We start from the raw sequence: 22,427 nt of genomic DNA on the forward strand, positions 1-22,427 counted from the left end.
GACAGGGAAGGATGGTATTGCTGCCTCAGAGTTACACATAGCTTAAAGTGTACTAAATTAAACAATTGGCTGGCTCATCTGATGTAAAACATCAAAAAGGTAACTAGCCAAGAACTAGAAATAAACCACTTACTAAGACTTCCAGAAAGACTGGAGAGCCAGGCTTCCAAACATGCCCTCACAGCCAGTGTCTCTGTTCTCCATGCTGCAGCTACACAGCTGGACAGTTACTAATCCAAACTCAAAGGCAGCTTCAAGTTTCTCTTCTGCAGGTGGTGTATCATACTAGTGACAGGCAACCTCTGAACCTGCAGCCCCAAGTGCTGTACTTAACATAAGGACCCAGGAGTCTCAAGCAACCTCACACCTGCCTGGGTATGCGCGACCAAATCCACTAGGTTCCCAGAACCTCCACCTTCAACTCTCACGATCACAGAGCAGGTCCTGGTGAGAGTGACAAACACAGGACATCCAATTATTTCTCAATCACACACTTCTATCTTTAAAGGTGATGGAGGTTTTATTTTTAGTCCTGGGGAGGGGTGCCTGTGCCACCTGTGCCACTGTACACCTGTGGGGGTCAGAGGTTTTGAGAGTTGGTTCTCCCTTTCTACTATGTGGGTCCTGGGAACTGAACTCAGGGCTTCAGGCTTAGTGTTGAGTTCTATCTACTGAGCCACCTTGCCTGCCTTAGACAGTGGGTTTAAACTAGCATGTTTTTATAGTTTTGGGTTTGAGTCTCTCAACTTTTCTGTTCCCTACTAATACCAGAAGCAGAATTTTACTTCCGTAACCTTTTTCTGTTCTCCTATCTAGAAAGAGCATCCTACCACGTGATTGGGTGTGGCTGCACTCAGAATCAAATGAGATGAATAACACAAGATAGAGTCCTACAGAACTTGGAGTGTACCTGTCCCTCATGACACCCTGGGCTCAAGTGGGATGTGAACCTCCAAGGCACCAACACTTAGCTGAGGAGGACACAGAACATGGTGCTAAACCACTATTATGTGACAAAGCAGGTATTGATGGCCATGGGAACACAGCAGAAAATTTCAGACTAGGCTGCTTCTTGCCATTTCCAGGCTCCTGAGGCTTTTTTGCTCGCCTTCATCAATGTACAGCCCCCACCCACCGAAGCTCACCAGGAGACCCCATAGCTCTTTTTAACTACATTCTCCTCCTTACCCTGCTCTCTGCTCGGGTAGCCGTAGAGATCACAACTGACCTCTCACTTGGGAGTCTCAGCAGCAGGAGCCTGGCTGGCAACAACCGGCCTCAGGTCAGTGCTGTCAGTGCTGACACAGGCAGAGTGCACCTGCTTCCTGCAGCATTCTACAGCCAAGTAGATCCAGACACCCAAGTGCAAGCTGGAAAAGACTGTGCACCTCAGCTGCTAAAGGAAAAGCAAGCTGTGCTACAGTGTTGCATCTGTGATCAGGGAACAAGCAGAGAACGTGGAGGATAAAGAAAAGAACCAGAAACTTCTGGAAGGAGATAACTCCCCTCCATATGAAATGCACAGATGATTTCAGGGCATGACTGCAGAAAATCAAATTACAAGACCATCATCACAACCTAGATTTATTACAACTGACCTGCAGGCAAAGGGTAGACTATTCCATAAACATGTGGACTCCACGGCTATGTTTTAATAAACATGTGGACTCCACGGCTATGTTTTAAATAGAGGAAGGACTCAAACAAGAATACAGGATAAAATATTCCAAAGCTCCAAGAAGCAGTTATGTTACTGAGCTACATTTTTTACAGACAAATAAGGCAATATCCCTGCACATCAGCTTTTTGATAATTTTTATATACTTTCATATGGTACAAGAGAAAAATAACCAGAGCTCACAATGTACAGTTCTTACACTATTTTCACAGTTTGTGAACACTATACACCCCTTTGTTTTAATAAAGATACATTGTAATAAATTCCTTGCCCTTAAGTTTATAGTTTATAATAATCTATGATTAATACACTAAAATTGCCTTTTTATGTGGTCACCCACACAGCAGAAAGTGAGATAGCTCCTGGACAGTCAGAATTGCTTTGATTCCATTTGCATAATGGCGGAGTGAGGCCGTACTGAGACAGACAGGAAGCTGACAGCACAGAACAGATGCCTCTTGGGTCCTGGGAGCAACAGAGGACAGTGGCTTGGTGCAGCTTCAGGAAGACATCCCATAATGTCCCCTTATGGAATACAGAGAATCTAAGGGTTAGGGGGCCAAGGGTGGAAAATGGGGAAATGAGGCAAGTGGATGAAGAGATAAATCATTTTTAAATCCTCCAACGAGAGGGATGTAACTTCAAACAGCACCATTCTCCTTTTATTGTTTGACAGTACTTTGAGTGCCACTCTGGGAGACACAGCAGTGCCCTCCAGGGATAGATCCTGCATGGCAGGCATCACCTGTGTGGTAGACCAACTACCAGTGCTGCTTAATGGCTGTGCAGAGCCTGATCTCATGGCCTGACTAATGGGCTGAAGACAAGCAGCACATGAGATGAAGTGGCTTCTTTTTCATTTTGTCTTTTGGGGGCAGAGGTGGGTAAAACTCCACTTCCAAGGGAGATAGTGAACTGGTAGAGGCCCCATCGGGTGACAGACATGCTTATCTGAAAGGCTGAAATTTCAAATCTTTATTCTGCTCAAATATACCTCTCCAACAGACTGCCTCTTTCTCACCTACAACATCAACTGGGTCCAGCTGTCTCAGCTTTCTGAACATCAGAGCACAGGAGAGATTCAGGGTTACAGATTGTGGTAAGTAGCATCCCCGGTAATGCGAGGGTTCCCAATGTAAAAAACAAGGTGGAATATTGGACTGAGCCAAAGCCACATGGTGACAACAAACTGTGGGGAAGGGAAAGGGTTAGAAACCGAGGACCTGGCCCACAATGGCAAGAAGCAAAGAGTTGTGATTTGGTGTTTGCTGCCTGGAGGAAATCTTCATCAAGGCACATTGCTACCAGCTAATTCTCCCTGTTAGTGAGTTAGGATGGCTCAAGTCCCAGGCTTGGGGCCAAGGAGGAATCTATAGCTGCTACAAGCTATTCTGGACAAAATACCAGAATCAAAAACATCTGTAAACTTTGCCCTCAGTACTGTTTCCTTCGTTCATTCCTGGCGGTTGGTGGCAGGTAGAACATCAAGTTGGCAGTACCCTTCTATGACAAGTGGTAGACTCCTGTATCTTCCCAGTGATGAGCAGGGCTGGAAAAGGACAAAGAACACATTCTGTCCTGTCTCAGCGTTTAATGTTCACCTCTCTGAAAGCAACATAGGTTTTGGTAAAGATAGATTAATTCTAATTTAACATGTTTTGAACAGGGAATTTGGCTGAGCACATCGATCCCCCAACATCGACTGTGACTGTAAAGGAACAGAGTATCAGATCAGCAAATCTATTGCACTTGGTGAAAAAAGGAAATCCTTCCTTTGTCTCCCAGCTGCAGAAGGCAATGTGTCTCACTGGCTGTGCAAGCTCTTCTCACTCAAGCCCAGGTCTCTATGTTCAGATATAGTACATCCATGACTGTGTCTTTCCAGCCTTCGGAAGGCTCACAAAACGCCACTCCAGTAGCTGCGTCTCCAGGTTTTGAGTCTAGAAATGAATTTAAGGTGTGATCTAATCACAGTCAACAACTTGATCGTACTGACTTCCACACGTCATGAATATGTTCATCACAAAGAGCAGGATGAGGTCTCTGTGACCAGCACTAACACTGTGATCAGTCAGGTATTACAGGGATGCACATTCGAGGTGACAGAAGTATACAGACATGATGGAAACGAACACCAATCTTATTGCACATGGTGTCTGGGCGAGCAATAAAAACACTGTGATACAGGATGAAAACTCTTTACGTCTTGCTTCCTCTCAGCCCTTTTTTCTAGAGTCTGATGTAGCAGCAGTATCAGTCGACATACATGGGAGAGCTGGGAGTAGCTGGCATCTGATCCAGGATTTTACAAACATAGCATGCGACCTCTACAGTACGTTCTTCATACATCAAAATAAAGGGATGTTTCTGCAAGAAAATTGAACAGGGAAAAGTGTCAAACTTTTGTATCAAAGCCCTAACTCAATCCTTCTCAATTTCTATGCAACATAGCACTACAAGTTCTCAATCACATATAACTTCAAATATCAGAAGGCATTCATCACATAAAAATGGATGGATGTGGATGCCCTAGATGTGAGATACTGGGTTACCGACCATCTGGAGGGTCTACCCTGGCAGTAAGGTCTCAGAACTGTGTGTGCACAGGGAGTATTTGCAGAGGAAGAAAACAGAACTATTTGTTCCTTACCAAACCACCTCAGAGCCAAGAACTACAAGAATCTCAGTCCAGCCTCTTAGGACACTAAAATAAGCCTCTGCTCCCCCTATTGGTAGCTCAAGGATCTTTCAAAGGGGTTTTCAGTTTCAAACCTTCTGATTTCCACTAAAAGAGAACGGTGGCCAAGAAAGACCTTCCCAGTGCTCTCCAGCACCTGGGTCACCAAGCCCTCTTTCTGTTCTCTCTCATTTCAACACCAGTTCTTCCCACAACTCTCTTGTTATAGTACCTGATCACAAGTTTGGCTTAACAGCCTTAGAAAGCCCTAAATGTAACAAGCAACACACTCTTTTCTTTAATGTCTCCTCATCATTGGACCACAGGCAGCACTTTCTTCTCTGCTCAAAGGAAAGCCACATATCACGAGCTGAATAAGAACGTCTCAAAGAACAGTGAATTGGCATAGTGATGTGCATTACCAGAAGGAGAGTAAGCATACTGAATAAAATTTCACTAACTTTAACCTACAGGAGTTACATACACTTGAACTGCACAATGAAATGTTTTAGGGAACTTTTCTAACATGGTAAGACCAAATTCTTCTTATGAGAAATGAGCGAGGCAATCGAAGGCTGGACAGTAACCACCAACTCCTGGGTCAGCTCCGTACTTACTCACCAGAAGCTCTTTGTACTTTGGCCTTTTGGACTCGTCCTTCGTAAGGCTAAAATAACATGAAAGTAACAGTGTTAGGATGGAGTCAGAATGACCCAATTATCTTACTATTTTACAAATGAATGGCAGACCCAGTCAAGGTCATCTGTGGCTATCTAGAAAGTTCAAGGCTAGCCTGGCTTTAAACAAAGCTCTTATGAGGACAGTACAGATGTCCTTCAACTGCAGAGGTGATGATTCAGACAGCAATTTTGATATACTGAAAAATAAAAAGCATGGGACCCTTATATTCACCACTGCTACCTGCTGTGCCGCAGAGAGAAACAGGAGAAATATAACACAAAACTACACAAATATATATAAAAGAAAACCAAAGGAGGCCAAGGGATCAAAACAGCAGAGCTGCCTTAAACGCCATCCCTAGAACCCAGGGAAAATCTGGATGTATTAACTCATGCATGTAGTAATCCCTACAGTCCCAAGAGATGGGAGACAGAGACAGGAGAATCACCCAAAAGTTTACAGATCGGCCAGCCTGGAGTACACAGCACAGTGACAAAAACAAGAGGACCAGTCTCACAAAACAAGGGAAGAGGCGAGAACTCCACATGTGTGCTGTGGCACCTGTGTTGTTGCACACAACACACACAAACAAACACTTTAAAATAAAGAGCCTGTGATGTACACTAGATTCTTTTTAGCAAATATTAAAATGAATGTACAGAATGGCCAAGTTTTTGGAATCGTACAACTGCATTTGATATGTGCAAATTAGTAAACAACAGACTGTTTTCAGTGAGGAGAGAGAGCCAGCCAATTGTAACCCAATAAGCTTTCTTCTTCCTAGTTCTTGACACATTCTGTTCCCTTTCTTAAAGATCAGAGCAGGCAGGATTTGGTCAGAGAAGACGAAAGAGACCTGAAAACTCCAGTCAACAAATGTCACAAAAGTGCTGGCAATACAAGCAGACCATCCAGGCCACCTGGCTTTTAATGGTTTCTGGGGACTGGACAGAGTTCCAGGCTTCATGTCTGCATAGCAAGTGCTTCTTCACTCACTGAGCCATCTCCCCAGCCCTGCATACATCTTCTTAGGTGCCATGTGCATATAAAAAGAACTGATGATACAGACAAGAATAATAGGCATGGAGTCCAAGCCTTCTTTGGAAAAAGGATTAGAGAGCGCCAATATTACTAACTTTAGCCAATGAATTCAAGCCTGGACTTGAAATTCCCACACATACCCAACTATGCTCTAGGTTTTATCAGGCCAGAGATCCAGGCCTTACAGTCTGGTTTGGTGAGGTACTGAGTAGTAAGAGCACCCAGGTGATCCTGATACAACCTCACTGTGAGAAGAACAGCAGTCTAACCTAGACATTTACCCTAGTAACTTGTACCAGGGACTAGCCATCTGGAGGCAGCTGCTTCCCCATCTCCCACAGCTGCTTCTCACCAATACCTGCAGTAGAAGAAGAGGATGCTGCCTCTCTAGGCAGCTAGAACTTCTACATAGCCGTGACCCAGAGTCCTAGCTAGGGGTAATGTAACGAAAGACCTTCTTCCCTCTGTAAAGCATCTATGTAATTAGATTAAGTTGCTTAACTACTCCCCCAATTTGTGTTTGAACCTTGGCTAATATAATACTTACCACAAGTTGACAAAGTTGATGAAACTGGGGGAGAACTCCCTTTCTTCGGAATTACTCAGCTGGGGAGGGTCTCCTTTCACCACTTGTGTTAGCTGATCAAATACACTATTCCACTTTGGATAAGGAAATCGGCCTGTGGCCAACTCGTACTATGGAGAACAAGAAGGAAGCAGAAGACACCAGGCGTGATTATTCCCTATTGAAGGAGTGATGTCAATCCAAAGATCCACAAACCTCTTTTAAAGCCATCCCTCAAACTCTGTCAAGTTAGGGAGGAGTCTTTAGATCATGTAGCTAAGTGGAAGACAGATTGTAAAGAAATGTGCCTCAAACAAACCCAAGGCCTTAGACTACAACTGAAAGCAAAGCTCTGGGTCTAGGTTCAACTACACATCCATAATGCAGGTCCAACCCTTTGTATGAAAGGTTCTGGAAGGTTTAGTCTACAACTTCCACAGAAAACATTTTCACACTCTGTAGTCACCTGCATGGGAGTTCTCAGTCCAAAACAGTGGCCAGATTCCTTTCTAAGGTAAAAAGAACATTTAACAAATGAAAGGCCAGTCTGAATTCAAAGGAAAGAGAATGCAAATCCTGTAGTTACTTCAAATCCAGTCAGGCTTTATAATTACCTGAGAAACCAAGTTAGGCTTACAGATCCAATAAAGGTCTCACAAGAGTACCATTAAAGCATACAGTGCACATTCAAAAGCTATTATGACCTCAAAATATTTGTTAATAACCAATATGTCTAACATTGCCCTAGCTCTATTCTGAAACCAAGGAACTTGTACTTTTCCTGAGACATGGAGTTATGAGTGTGCACTTTGACAGAACACTGACAGATGAAGATGAGGTTCCAAAATGGTATAGAGAAATGGTTCGTTATGGGTGAACATCCTTAGAAAACCAACTCCACTTCTTCCTTAGAACTGCTGTCTCTCCACTTAAACACAGGTGCACATGGGAAGTATGAAGGCATACACATGCAGGCATGCACACACAAACAGGGAGGAAAGGAGCATAGCTTTGTCTTAAGTTCCTTTTCAGTAAAACTGAAAATGCCTTGAAAGGGTAACCCTTACCCACTAGGAATATCTCACTAGGCTTACTCTGGAGGACAGGTTGGAATAAGAAGGAAAGCCTGCATTATAGGGCAAAAAGCTACTTTAAGATTATCCTATGAAAGTCAGCAACCAAGCAGTCCTAAGTATTCAAATACTTGGCTAACGCAGCTTAAAAGGACTTGGGTAAACATTTCTATGTTAAACGTTTCGCAGGTCTGGGGTGTGATGGGGTGATAGAACTTTTGTCTACTATGCCTAAGGCCTTGGTACAACTGCCTCCCCTCCTCCCTTTAATACAAAACAAAACAAACCCAACTTATTAAACAACAGTTCTCTTTAGTAAGGAAAAGCATACCTACTCTGGATGTGTGTATACAGATGCACATGCATTTGTTTGCAAGTCTGTGTGTGTACACATGTACACATGAGTGTGTCTGTGTGTACATAGGTGAGCATGGACATGCTGTGTGTACATGCACACATAGGTGTGTGGAAGCTATAGGACAACTAAGAATTTTGTTCCTCAGGCATTGCCATCTGGGTTTTTGTTGTGTTTTCTTTTCCTTTGTTTGGTTGGTTTTGAGACAGGATCTCTCTAAGACCAAGAATTCACCAAGGAGACTGAGCAGTTAGGAACCAGGAGGACTCACAGTCCTGCCTTCACAGCACTAGTATTACAAATGCAGGTCATTCTGCCTGTTTTTTTTTTTTTTGTTGTTGTTGTTTGTTTGTTTGTTTATTTTGCTGTATAAGCATAACAACAGGAAAGTAGCAGACAGGGATTTCTGAAGGCTTTACATGCAAACAATCACCTAAGTGGGATCAACAGGTCTTCCTACATAGTCTGTGAACTGGGTTGACAATGAGAAAAAGAGGAGATGGCTGCAGCCTGCAGAATCAAACTGTTAGCTTCCCTATAAGAGAATCAACCCATTAGTCTGTCAACTATTTTCACCAAAACTAACAGACACGTGATTCTCATTACAGAAAGAAATTCCACTTTAAATAATGAGATTGGTAAGCTACAAAAGGCTCACTGCTTTTAATATGAACAAAGGGACCCTGGCTCAACTTGAAAATGGGGGGGGGGGGAATATAAGAAAAGGAATTTTATACTATCTATATCCAAGAATCCATGTGGGACAGAAACTTCAGACAATGCAGAAGAAGCTATGGACCCTGCTCAAAACAAGACACAAACAATCTTAGTAAGACTTGCAAGTGCACCTTGGCGAGGAGCCATGAGTGCATAAACAGGCACTGTTTACACTGTGCCCCTCACAATTCTTACAGCCCCCAGAAGAACAGCTCAGGGAAGTGACTAGGTACCTCACAGTCAGTAAACTTACAAGACACCTCTGATAGTCATGTCCCTCACCCTCTTTGCCATTTGAAAACAACAAAGACAACATCTCATTCTGTATAAAATAAGTTAAACCCTTGTTCTTGGACTTCTTAAGTCTCCAGAGCTGCAAGAAATAACTTCTTGAAGTAAGATATACAACTTACGCTATTTTGCTAAAGCACTCCAAACTAAGACAGATACATTTAAAAGGAAACCAAAATTTCAACATAATCTTTAGGTGAAAAGTTTCAGTTTGTTACAAATCACAAAGTTTCTCCTTTTCTTTCACCATTTTTTACCTCTTAATCTCTTACTGTTACATTATTATGACCACATTTAGCCAAGAGAAACATACCAATGTGATCCCCAAACTCCAGACATCAGAGCGGACATCATACCCTTGTCTTGATGCACTTGGGTCTATTCTTTCAGGCTGGAATACAAAGAGAAGTCAGCATCGTTAGCTATGCAGACTGTAAAGAAGCAGGCAATGGAGGAGTAGCTGGGGATAAGACAAAATCTCAGCATCGTCCCAGAACCCATGCCCACAGTCAAACTAGGGGCAACACAGAGACACCATGTATTAGGAACAACTAACAGAAACTTCACTGACCTCTGGGCTATGTCAGAGGAACTGTGCTAACTAGTTTTATGTGAACTTGACACAGAGTTATGAGAGAGAGGGAGCTTCGATTGAGAAAATGTTCCATAAGATCCATCTGTAAGGCATTTTGTTAACTAGTGACTGATGGGGGAGATCCCAGCCCATTGTGGGTGGTGCCATCCCAGGCCGGTGGACCTGGGCTCCATAAGAAAACAGTCTAAGCAAGCCATTGGGGACAAGCTAGTAAGCAGCAGCGTCCCATGGCCTGTGCATCGGTCCTGCACTGTTTGAGTTCCTGTCCTGCCTTCCTTCATGATAAACAGCAATGTGGAAATGAATAAACCCTTTCCTCCCCAACTTTCTTTTGGTCATGGTGTTTCATCATAGCAACAGCAACCCCAAATAACCAAGGACTACATTATAGACCTTCTGAGTTTCTCCCCCCAAATAACCAAGGACTACATTATAGACCTTCTGAGTTTCTCCCCCCAAATAACCAAGGACTACATTATAGACCTTCTGAGTTTCTCCCCCCAAATAACCAAGGACTACATTATAGACCTTCTGAGTTTCTCCCCCCAAATAATCAAGGACTACATTATAGACCTTCAGAGTTTCTCCCCCCAAATAACAAAGGACTACATTATAGACCTTCTGAGTTTCTCCCCCCAAATACTCAAGGACTACATTATAGACCTTCGGAGTTTCCCCCTAAATACTCAAGCAAGGCGAAAGCTGAGAATGGTTGGAGAGGTGAGAGAGGGAATAGGGAACAAAGCAAATAATTAACAAGGTCTTACTCCAGCAAATGCTGGTAAATAGGAAGTATCACGGAAAGACAAGAGCAACATTCTGATTTCCCAGCCTTTGCTCAATGTGAAGACTGATCACAAGGTACTTATGAGAAAAAAAGAGAGGCAGGAACTGTCATCACTGTATGACAACACCCTTTAATTCTTTTCAATATTCTTTGAATATCTCAATTACTTGTATTACCTTTAAAGATACATGTCTATGAATCATTTTAGCCAAATTAAAGCACAATGTGTAATATATTACTTTGTTCCTGAACAGGAAAACAATCATCTTAGCAATTTCCATGAAGGGAACATTTTTATATTTCCTTGAAATTAGGTACTATTTTTTTTTTACATATGACACAGATGCAGAGGAACACAGGAGAATATGCGAGTGGCACAGAGTTAACAATGGGGTGGATCTTGATGGCTGATTGTAACTGCTACTAAAAAGAAACATCCCAAAAGTGTAATGGTTGTACTATGCCACTAGTTTGGAGACATTCATTTTAATTTGAAAACAAGTGCTGTGCTATAATAATTCACTGAGAGCTATTTACATTTTTATTACAAATATAATTATATTGCTGAAAATGATGCACACTATGTAAAAACATTGACTATTCAACCACAGGAGAAAACACTGCCCCAACGTCACTAATACAGACCTGGTGTACTGAGGTACAACATATACCTCCTTAAACAGAATGGCAACAATGCAGAACACATTTGCAGATGAACTGGAAATCATGAGAATCTTCAAACCCTAATATCTCTATACAGCAGAGAGAAAAAACATACTTACATGTGGATCCAAGGAATCACTTTACAGGACACAGCTGATGCTTATTCGGAGGGAAACCATCTCCGTAATGCACATAATTAAAGAGTAGACATCTCAGATCAATAACCCAGCTGTACACACTAAGGAACTATAAAACCAAACCTCAAAGAAACAAAACAGCAACAACAAATACAGAAGAAGAAATGAGACCCAAGGAACAGAGCAGCAGGAAGTAACAGAGACAATAAGTTAAATAAAATAGTAATAGAGAAACAATAGAAAGAAGTTAACAAGGGAGCGAGAGCTAAACCTTCAGAGAGGCAGACACGCCTGGGAAACCAGAAGAGACTGCACTCTGCACACACATCTCGGACGCCAGAGGAAAACACCAAACGCCATCTGGAACCCTGATGCACTGAAGCTCCCGGAAACGGCGGCGCAGATCTTCCTGGTTGCTGCCACTGCTCAGAGCTCATAGGCAGCACCCCACGAGCAAACTTGAGCCTCGGGACCACAGGTAAGACCAACTTTTCTGCTGCAAGAGACCTGCCTGGTGAACTCAAGACACAGGCCCACAGGAACAGCTGAAGACCTGTACAGAGGAAAAACTACACGCCCGAAAGCAGAACACTCTGTCCCCATAACAGGCTGAAAGAAAACAGGAAAACAGGTCTACAGCACTCCTGACACACAGGCTTATAGGGCAGTCTAGGCACTGTCAGAAATAGCAGAACAAAGTAACACTAGAGATAATCTAATGGCGAGAGGCAAGCGCAGGAACCCAAGCAACAGAAACTAAGACTACATGGCACCATTGGAGCCCAATTCCCCCATCAAACCAAACATGGAATGTCCAAACACACCAGAAAAGCAAGATCTAGTTTCAAAATCATATTTGATCATGATGCTGGAGGACTTCAAGAAAGACCTGAAGAACTCCCTTAGGGAAACACAGGAAAACATTAATAAACAAGTAGAAGCCTACAGAGAGGAATCGCAAAAATGCCTGAAAGAATTCCAGGAAAACATAAATAAACAAGTAGAAGCCCATAGAGAGGAGACACAAAAATCCCTGAAAGAATTCCAGGAAAACACAATCAAACAGTTGAAGGAATTAAAAATGGAAATAGAAGCAATCAAGAAAGAACACATGGAAACAAGCCTGGATATAGAAAACCAAAAGAAGAGACAAGGAGCTGTAGATACAAGCTTCACCAACAGAATACAAGAGATGGAAGAGAGAATCTCAGGAGCAGAAGATTCCATAGAAATCATTGACTCAACTGTCAAAGATAATGTAAAGCAGAAAAAGCTACTGGTCCAAAACATACAGGAAATCCAGGACTCAATGAGAAGATCAAACCAAAGGATAATAGGTATAGAAGAGAGTGAAGACTCCCAGCTCAAAGGACCAGTAAATATCTTCAACAAAATCATAGAAGAAAACTTCCCTAACCTAAAAAAAGAGATACCCATAGACATACAAGAAGCCTACAGAACTCCAAATAGATTGGACCAGAAAAGAAACACCTCCCGTCACATAATAGTCAAAACACCAAACGCACAAAATAAAGAAAGAATATTAAAAGCAGTAAGGGAAAAAGGTCAAGTAACATATAAAGGCAGACCTATCAGAATCACACCAGACTTCTCGCCAGAAACTATGAAAGCCAGAAGATCCTGGACTGATGTCATACAGACCCTAAGAGAACACAAATGCCAGCCCAGGTTACTGTATCCTGCAAAACTCTCAATTAACATAGATGGAGAAACCAAGATATTCCATGACAAAACCAAATTTACACAATATCTTCCTACAAATCCAGCACTACAAAGGATAATAAATATTAAAGCCCAACATAAGGAGGCAAGCTATACCCTAGAAGAAGCAAGAAACTAATCGTCTTTGGCAACAAAACAAAGAGAAGAAAAGCACAGAAACATAACCTCACATCCAAATATGAATATAACAAGAAGCAATAATCACTATTCCTTAATATCTCTCAACATCAATGGCCTCAACTCCCCAATAAAAAGACATAGATTAACAAACTGGATACACAACGAGGACCCTGCATTCTGCTGCCTACAGGAAACACACCTCAGAGACAAAGACAGACACTACCTCAGAGTGAAAGGCTGGAAAACAACTTTCAAAGCAAATGGTCGGAAGAAGCAAGCTGGAGTAGCCATTCTAATATCAGATAAAATCAATTTTCAACTAAAAGTCATCAAAAAAGATAAGGAAGGACACTTCATATTCATCAAAGGAAAAATCCACCAAGATGCACTCTCAATCCTAAATATCTATGCCCCAAATACAAGGGCACCTACATACGTAAAAGAAACCTTACTAAAGCTCCAAACACACATTGCACCTCAAACAATAATAATAGGAGATTTCAACACCCCACTCTCATCAATGGACAGATCATGGAAACAGAAATTAAACAGAGACGTAGACAGACTAAGAGAAGTCATGAGCCAAATTGACTTAATGGATATTTATAGAACATTCTATCCTAAAGCAAAAGGATATACCTTCTTCTCAGCTCCTCGTGGTACTTTCTCCAAAATTGACCATATAATTGGTCAAAAAACGGGCCTCAACAGGTACAGAAAGATAGAAATAATACCATGCGTGCTATCGGACCACCACGGCCTAAAACTGCTCTTCAATAACAATAAGGGAAGAATGCCCACATATACGTGGAAATTGAACAATGCTCTACTCAATGATAACCTGGTCAAGGAAGAAATAAAGAAAGAAATTAAAGACTTTTTAGAATTTAATGAAAATGAAGGTACAACATACCCAAACTTATGGGACACAATGAAAGCTGTGATAAGAGGAAAACTCATAGCACTGAGTGCCTGCAGAAAGAAACAGGAAAGAGCATATGTCAGCAGCTTGACAGCACACCTAAAAGCTCTAGAAAAAAAAGAAGCAAATACACCCAGGAGGAGTAGAAGGCAGGAAATAATCAAACTCAGAGCTGAAATCAACCAAGTAGAAACAAAAAGGACCATAGAAAGAATCAACAGAACCAAAAGTTGGTTCTTTGAGAAAATCAACAAGATAGATAAACCCTTAGCCAGACTAACGAGAGGACACAGAGAGTGTGTCCAAATTAACAAAATCAGAAATGAAAAGGGAGACATAACTACAGATTCAGAGGAAATTAAAAAAATCATCAGATCTTACTATAAAAGCCTATATTCAAGAAAACTTGAAAATCTGCAGGAAATGGACAATTTCCTAGACAGATACCAGGTACCGAAGTTAAATCAGGAACAGATAAACCAGTTAAACAACCCCATAACTCCTAAGGAAATAGAAGCAGTCATTAAAGGTCTCCCAAACAAAAAGAGCCCAGGTCCAGACGGGTTTGGTGCAGAATTCTATCAAACCTTCATAGAAGACCTCATACCAATATTATCCAAACTATTCCACAAAATTGAAACAGATGGAGCACTACCGAATTCCTTCTATGAAGCCACAATTACTCTTATACCTAAACCACACAAAGACCCAACAAAGAAAGAGAACTTCAGACCAATTTCCCTTATGAATATCGACGCAAAAATACTCAATAAAATTCTGGCAAACCGAATCCAAGAGCACATCAAAACAATCATCCACCATGATCAAGTAGGCTTCATCCCAGGCATGCAGGGATGGTTTAATATACGGAAAACCATCACCGTGATCCATTATATAAACAAACTGAAAGAACAAAACCACATGATCATTTCATTAGATGCTCAGAAAGCATTTGACAAAATTCAACACCCCTTCATGATAAAAGTCCTGGAAAGAATAAGAATTCAAGGCCCATACCTAAACATAGTAAAAGCCATATACAGCAAACCAGTTGCTAACATTAAACTAAATGGAGAGAAACTTGAAGCAATCCCACTAAAATCAGGGACTAGACAAGGCTGCCCACTCTCTCCCTACTTATTCAATATAGTTCTTGAAGTTCTAGCCAGAGCAATCAGACAACAAAAGGAGGTCAAGGGGATACAGATCGGAAAAGAAGAAGTCAAAATATCACTATTTGCAGATGATATGATAGTATATTTAAGTGATCCCAAAAGTTCCACCAGAGAACTACTGAAGCTGATAAACAACTTCAGCAAAGTGGCTGGGTATAAAATTAACTCAAATAAATCAGTAGCCTTCCTCTACACAAAAGAGAAACAAGCCGAGAACGAAATTAGGGAAACGACACCCTTCATAATAGACCCAAATAATATAAAGTACCTCGGTGTGACTTTAACCAAGCAAGTAAAAGATCTGTACAATAAGAACTTCAAGACTCTGAAGAAAGAAATTGAAGAAGTCCTCAGAAGATGGAAAGATCTCCCATGCTCATGGATTGGCAGGATTAATATAGTAAAAATGGCCATTTTACCAAAAGTGATCTACCGATTCAATGCAATCCCCATCAAAATACCAATCAATTTCCTAAAAGAGTTAGACAGAACAATTTGCAAATTCATCTGGAATAACAAGAAAGCCAGGATAACTAAAAACTATCCTCAACAATAAAAGGACTTCAGGGGGAATCACTATCCCTGAACTCAAGCAGTATTACAGAGCAATAGTGATAAAAAACTGCATGGTATTGGTACAGAGACAGACGGATAGACCAATGGAATAGAATTGAAGACCCAGAAATGAACCCACACACCTATGGTCACTTGATTTTTGACAAAGGAGCCAAAACCATCAAATGGAAAAAAGATATCATTTTCAGCAAATGGTGCTGGTTCAACTGGAGGTCAGCATGTAGAAGAATGCAGATCGATCCATGCTTATCACCCTGTACAAAGCTTAAGTCCAAGTGGATCAAGGACCTCCGCATCAAACCAGACACACTCAAACTAATAGAAGAAAAACTAGGGAAGCATCTGGAACACATGGGCACTGGAAAAAATTTCCTGAACAAAACACCAATGGCTTATGCTCTAAGATCAAGAATCGACAAATGGGATCTCATAAAACTGCAAAGCTTCTGTAAGGCAAAGGACACTGTGGTTAGGACAAAACGGCAACCAACAGATTGGGAAAAGATCTTTACCAATCCTACAACAGATAGAGGCCTTATATCCAAAATATATAAAGAACTCAAGAAGTTAGACCGCAGGGAGACAAATAACCCTATTAAAAAATGGGGTTCATGAGATTTCACCTCACACCAGTGAGAATGGCTAAGATCAAAAACTCAGGTGACAGCAGATGCTGGCGAGGATGCGGAGAAAGAGGAACACTCCTCCATTGTTGGTGGGATTGCAGACTGGTACAACCATTCTGGAAATCAGTCTGGAGGTTCCTCAGAAAATTGGACATTGAACTGCCTGAGGATCCAGCTATACCTCTCTTGGGCATATACCCAAAAGATGCCCCAACATATAAAAAAGACACGTGCTCCACTATGTTCATCGCAGCCTTATTCATAATAGCCAGAAGCTGGAAAGAACCCAGATGCCCTTCAACAGAAGAATGGATACAGAAAATGTGGTACATCTACGCAATGGAATATTACTCAGCTATCAAAAACAACGACTTTATGAAATTCGTAGGCAAATGGTTGGAACTGGAAAATATCATTCTGAGTGAGCTAACCCAATCACAGAAAGACATACATGGTATGCACTCATTGATAAGTGGCTATTAGCCCAAATGCTTGAATTACCCTAGATGCCTAGAACAAATGAAACTCAAGACGGATGATCAAAATGTGAATGCTTCACTCCTTCTTTAAAAGGGGAACAAGAATACTCTTGGCAGGGAAGAGAGAGGCAAAGATTAAAACAGAGACTGAAGGAACACCCATTCAGAGCCTGCCCCACATGTGGCTCATACATATACAGCCACCCAATTAGACAAGATGGATGAAGCAAAGAAGTGCAGACCGACAGGAGCCGGATGTAGATCGCTCCTGAGAGACACAGCCAGAATACAGCAAATACAGAGGTGAATGCCAGCAGCAAACCACTGAACTGAGAATAGAACCCCCGTTGAAGGAATCAGAGAAAGAACTGGAAGAGCTTGAAGGGGCTCGAGACCCCATATGTACAACAATGCCAAGCAACCAGAGCTTCCAGGGACGAAGCCACTACCTAAAGACTATACATGGACTGACCCTGGACTCTGACCTCATAGGTAGCAATGAATATCCTAGTAAGAGCACCAGTGGAAGGGGAAGCCCTGGGTCCTGCTAAGACTGAACCCCCAGTGAACTAGTCTATGGGGGGAGGGCGGCAATGGTGGGAGGGTTGGGAGGGGAACACCCATAAGGAATGGGAGGGGGGAGGGGGATGTTTGCCCGGAAACCGGGAAAGGGAATAACACTCGAAATGTATATAAGAAATACTCAAGTTAATTTAAAAAAAAAAAAAAAGAAGAAGAAGAAGTTAACAAAACCACAGCACTTCCTGGACAATACCAGAACATACACTGTAGCCAGACCTGGCTTGACCAAGAGAAGGAGACAGCCTGGACATTACTGCATAAGAATGAAGGCTGGGAATTCCTATTCATCTGAAGAAAACAAACAAATGAAAAACTGTGAAATGGGGTTAGGAGAGGTACAATATGAGCCTTCATTCAGAACTGAGGAGCTACTGACAGCTGAGCTTCTAGAGAAGGGCAGGCCTTTTTGAAGGGTGTGGTCCCTGATAGGTCAACCAAACTCCAGTGGATAGATGGTTGGATATCTAAGAGTATATGGTTAGTATAAAATGGACTTGATGTGCCATTTAAAGAAAAAACACATCTAAAGTCAGAAGGGTGGGGGAATTGGTCCAGCAAGGGGGGGGGGGGGGGAGGATAAAGAGGTGACTATGATCTAATGCACTCTGAAGTTCTAAAAGAAATAATAATATGTTTTAAAAGGAAAATGAAAACCTATCAAGACAATATAGAAATACAAATACAAACAACTTTAGAAGTATATTTTTTAAATGAATTTGTCATTAAAAACCATCCCATAAGCTGTATGTCATGGCTCACAACTATAACTTCAATACTGGAGAGGATAAGGCAGGAGGAATATCATGAATTCAAGGCAAGCTTGGGCTGTATAGCAGGTTCCTGTATAGCAGGTATGGTGAGAGATTCTGTCTAAAAGAAAAATGGAGAAACAATAAGGAAATCCCACCTTCTCCCAAACAGACTCACAGTAAAGTGAGCTCACTGAGCCTTTTCAAACTTGCAAGGGAGAAATATCAGCCATCTCATACACATTTTATTTCAAAAGACAAAAGAAAAAGAAAGGAAGGAAGAAAAGAAAAAGAGAAAAGAAAAGAAATGACAGGATGTTTCTCAACTTGTTCCATAAAAGCTCTTAGGAACACCTCACACAGACAGTGCAAGACAATGTTCCTGTACACAACACAGAACACTAGCAATAGGAATAAATTCAACCCACAGAAGAGCTAATGCAGTAGAACCAGTGTGCCGTCTCAGGGATACATGCCATATGCATGTAATACGAATAAAGTACATATTCACATATTGGGGAAATCTGTACAATCTAAAGCTTCTGACAAAATTCAATCCCCAATAATAATGGCAAAAATAGCAACAAATCTTAGCATGCTATGAAGAGATAAAAGCTCTTAACTTCATCAAAGAAATACAAAGTAGCCTAGAGTTAATTCTACATACAACACTTCCTTTTTAGTTAAGTCACTCTGACTATTTCAGAACTAAGTTGCAGCTAGTGTGACATTTAAGGTACAGGTGTTACTTTTATTCAGAGACATTGAAATTTCTACAATCCTCTTCCTAGGAATTCTCTATTAAAACTCAGTGAATCTAAATTAGCAAGGTCACCAAGATACAATGGCAACTTAAGGCAACTATTGGTATTTCCACATAATAAAAGGTGGTAAAAAACAAACAAACAAACAAACAAACAAACAAACAAGACCTCATTCCAGAAACAGAAGCAGTATCCAAACTCCTAAGTTCTTTTTGGTTTTTGTGAGACTGGGTCTCACTATGCAGCTCTAGCTATCCTGGAACTCACTCCGAAGAACAGGCTAGCTTCAAATTCACAGAGATCTGCCTGACTCTGCCTCCTGAGTGCTGGGATTAAAGATGTATACCTATACCGATCAAACTCATGAATTCTTTAGGAATAAATTTAAAATGACTTCCATGCTAAAAACTATGGGCACTGCTAAGAGAGCAAAATATCTAAATGAATGGAGGCATAACAGGAACTAAAACCTTTAGTGTCAACACAAGAATGGAAAAGCAAAAATGGTGGAAGATTTATACAATCCAAGCTTCTCGGCATAACAGCACCGAGATATCTTCAAAGTATGCCAGAGAAGACAGGCATTGGCTGTCTTAGGCAGGACTGGGAAAACACAAATGACAAAGACAAGAGATCTTCGTCAAGCAAGAAGTGTTTTGTATCTTCACTGGTGTGATGAATGACTATTTGCCAATACTCCAAGTGTGAATTTAGCACAAGGAGCTACCATTCACAGTTACTGTGCTAAGATCACTCTGAACGCCTTTGTATTTGTCACAAAGGAGCTAGAATTTCTTTCCATGTGTGGGCTTTGCAAATATCTCTCAAATCCCAAGTGCCTAAGCTTACAGGGATTTGTAAGCCACCTATAAAATGGGCGCTAGAAACTGAAACTTGAGTCCTTTGGAAGAACATGTGCTCTTAACACCTGGGCCATCCCTCCAGCCCCTGAAGTAACTTTTTAGAAGTCACTGTGTTAGAGGGTAACATAAGAATGAGGAATGCTGTGGCTAGAGAGATGGCTCAGTGGTTAGGAGCACTGACTGCTCTTCCAGAGGTCCTGAGTTCAATTCCCAGCAACCACATGGTGGCTCACAACCATCTGTAAAGAGATCTGATGCCCTCTTCTGATGCCCTGTGTCTGAAGACAGCTACAGAGTATTCATGAAAATAAAACAGAATTAGAAGAGCGTAAGAAGGGGCTGGAGAGATGGCTCAGCGGTTAAGAGCACTGGCTGCTCTTCCAAAGGACCAGCTCAATTAAAAGCAACCAGAGGGTGGCTCACAACCATCTGTAATGGAATCCAATGCTCTTTTCTGGTGTGTCTGAAGACAGGGACAGTGTGCTCATATACATTAAATAATCTTTAAAAAAGTGTTTAAATCAATTTTGAGCAGAGGGTACGTTAATGTCAAATCCTTCCCAGCATTTATCCAACGAGAAGTACTAGCTTTATTGGTTTTTATTCTAAATCCTCTATAGGTATGTATGTCTTCATGTTAGTGGGTATATGCAAGTGCCCATGGAGGCCAGAGTTACCAGCTCCCCTGGAGCTGGAGTTACAGTTATGCTAGGAAGAGAACAGCAAGTCCTCTTAACCATTAAGCCATCTCCTTCCTTGTCTTCCTTGTCCAGTCAAGAGTCCCCTTGGGGTCAGCAAGATGGGGAGTGGAAAGGAGGGGTTCCAGGTCAGTTCAGACTAAAACAACAAATGCAAAAGCTGAAAACAAGGCATCAATTTAAGATGACTTGTGTCTTGGATATTTAGGAAATATAAGTATTATCTATGTAATACTATATAATTCTTAATTATTTAATGCATGTTACTGTTACCATGGTCATGTTAAAGAATATCCATCTTGGGAGAAGGGACACTCAAGTATTTAGAATAAAATGATTCAGCAAGCATGCAAGCATACAACACACATATGAATATATATATACACCACACATATATATACACCACACACACACACATATATATATATACACCACACATATATACATACTACACATATGAATATATAAATACACCACACATATATATACACCACACACACACATATATATATATACACCACACATATATACACACTACACATATGAATATATATATACACCACACATATATATACACCACACATATATATACACCACACATATGAATATATATATACACCACACATATGCACACATGAATACATTCATATATTTATATGTGGGGAAGAGAGATGGTAAACTTAAAATTTCCATACAAAAACATTATGTAAAAATTCTATATTTCGGATCCTTTTATGTTCAACAGTTAAAGAGTAATCCCAGCTTCTCTAGACTGAGGAAAACTTGTAAAAGCCTACTACAAGGGTATTTCTGGTGATTCCAGTACTGTAAGGTACTGAAGCAGGAAGAGCCCAAACTTGGAGCCCACCGGGACTTCCTGAAACTTTGTTTCTGATATGCTATACTATACCAAGGAGACTGAAGCCCCTCGAGGCTTTCAAAGTTAATTCTGTACTCCTGTCCATTTATTAACAGGTTGGCTTCTGTACACCAATGACAGGACTATTTCATTTGATTTAGTCAGTATCAGAGCTGCAGCGTTATCATTGACCTACATGTCCCAAAGGAGGATAAAATCAGGAAGAATAGTGAGTCCTTATACCACTTCTCTTTTTGTAGGCGTAGAATCATATTTCTATACAAGAATGCAGAGCCTGCTTCTTTCTTTAAAATTTACCTGAATTCAAAACAATTTGCCATATCTGGACCACAGCTACATTTTTAAGACTTGCATGAATCAAAATTCATAAGGAATATCACACAGTGCTAATGTTTGGATATGTTTTGTTCCTAAGCTAAAGGATTGGTCTGCAAGGTGTCAGTATTATGACAAGTCAATCATTTAGACAATGGGCCACTAAAAGGTGGGCCCACTAAAAAGGTAAGCTGGTTTCGGGAGGACTCACAAAGGACTGATGATGGGCTCTTAAGTCAGATCTCCTGGAAGTGGACAGTTACAAAACAGAGCCCTTCAACCCTTCCTCTTGCTGACAATTCCCTTCTCATTTCTCTGCCAAACTGTGGTAAAGCCAAAAGGCTCTCATCTGAAGCAAACAGAGGAGAGCCACTCAACTATCAACCTTCAGTTCCTAAAACTACAAGCTAAAGATTCTTTCCCTACAATACTCAGCCTTAGGCATTCTGTTACCAGTCAAACAGCAATAAAATCATATTGTCACAGGGGAAAACATCCAGCTAACCTTAGCCTTAACCATCTCAACACAGGTAACATGCTCAGCTATTCTCTGAGATGTATGGTCACTGAGTGTGTCAATTATGGCAACCAACAGATGTGTGTCTATTGACTTTTATTTCTTGCCTTTGAATCTGTTATGCCATTTATTCCTAATTACCATGATGAAAATAGGGT

The 22,427-nt window shown here is 41.2% G+C and overlaps 1 protein-coding gene across 6 annotated transcripts in view; it reads right to left on the reverse strand.

Annotated features, from left to right (window-relative positions):
• Positions 1 to 1,568: 1,568 nt before the first annotated feature.
• Positions 1,569 to 22,427, reverse strand: part of Map2k4 (mitogen activated protein kinase kinase 4) — a 104,716-nt gene continuing 83,857 nt past the window's right edge. For 5 of the 6 annotated variants that reach the window (XM_039085426.2, XM_063268626.1, XM_063268627.1 and 2 more), the window contains 4 exons: positions 9,392 to 9,469; positions 6,625 to 6,773; positions 4,977 to 5,022; positions 1,569 to 4,045 (listed from right to left, as the gene is read on the reverse strand). In XM_039085426.2, the coding sequence (XP_038941354.1) occupies positions 3,932 to 4,045; positions 4,977 to 5,022; positions 6,625 to 6,773; positions 9,392 to 9,469 (387 nt within the window). In that variant the 3' untranslated portion in view covers positions 1,569 to 3,931. The remainder of the gene's footprint in view (positions 4,046 to 4,976; positions 5,023 to 6,624; positions 6,774 to 9,391; positions 9,470 to 22,427) is intronic. The other variant, NM_001030023.2, reaches the window with a different exon arrangement.

This window comes from Rattus norvegicus, chromosome 10, assembly GCF_036323735.1.
Source record: "Rattus norvegicus strain BN/NHsdMcwi chromosome 10, GRCr8, whole genome shotgun sequence".
Classification (NCBI taxonomy): Eukaryota; Metazoa; Chordata; class Mammalia; order Rodentia; family Muridae; genus Rattus; species Rattus norvegicus.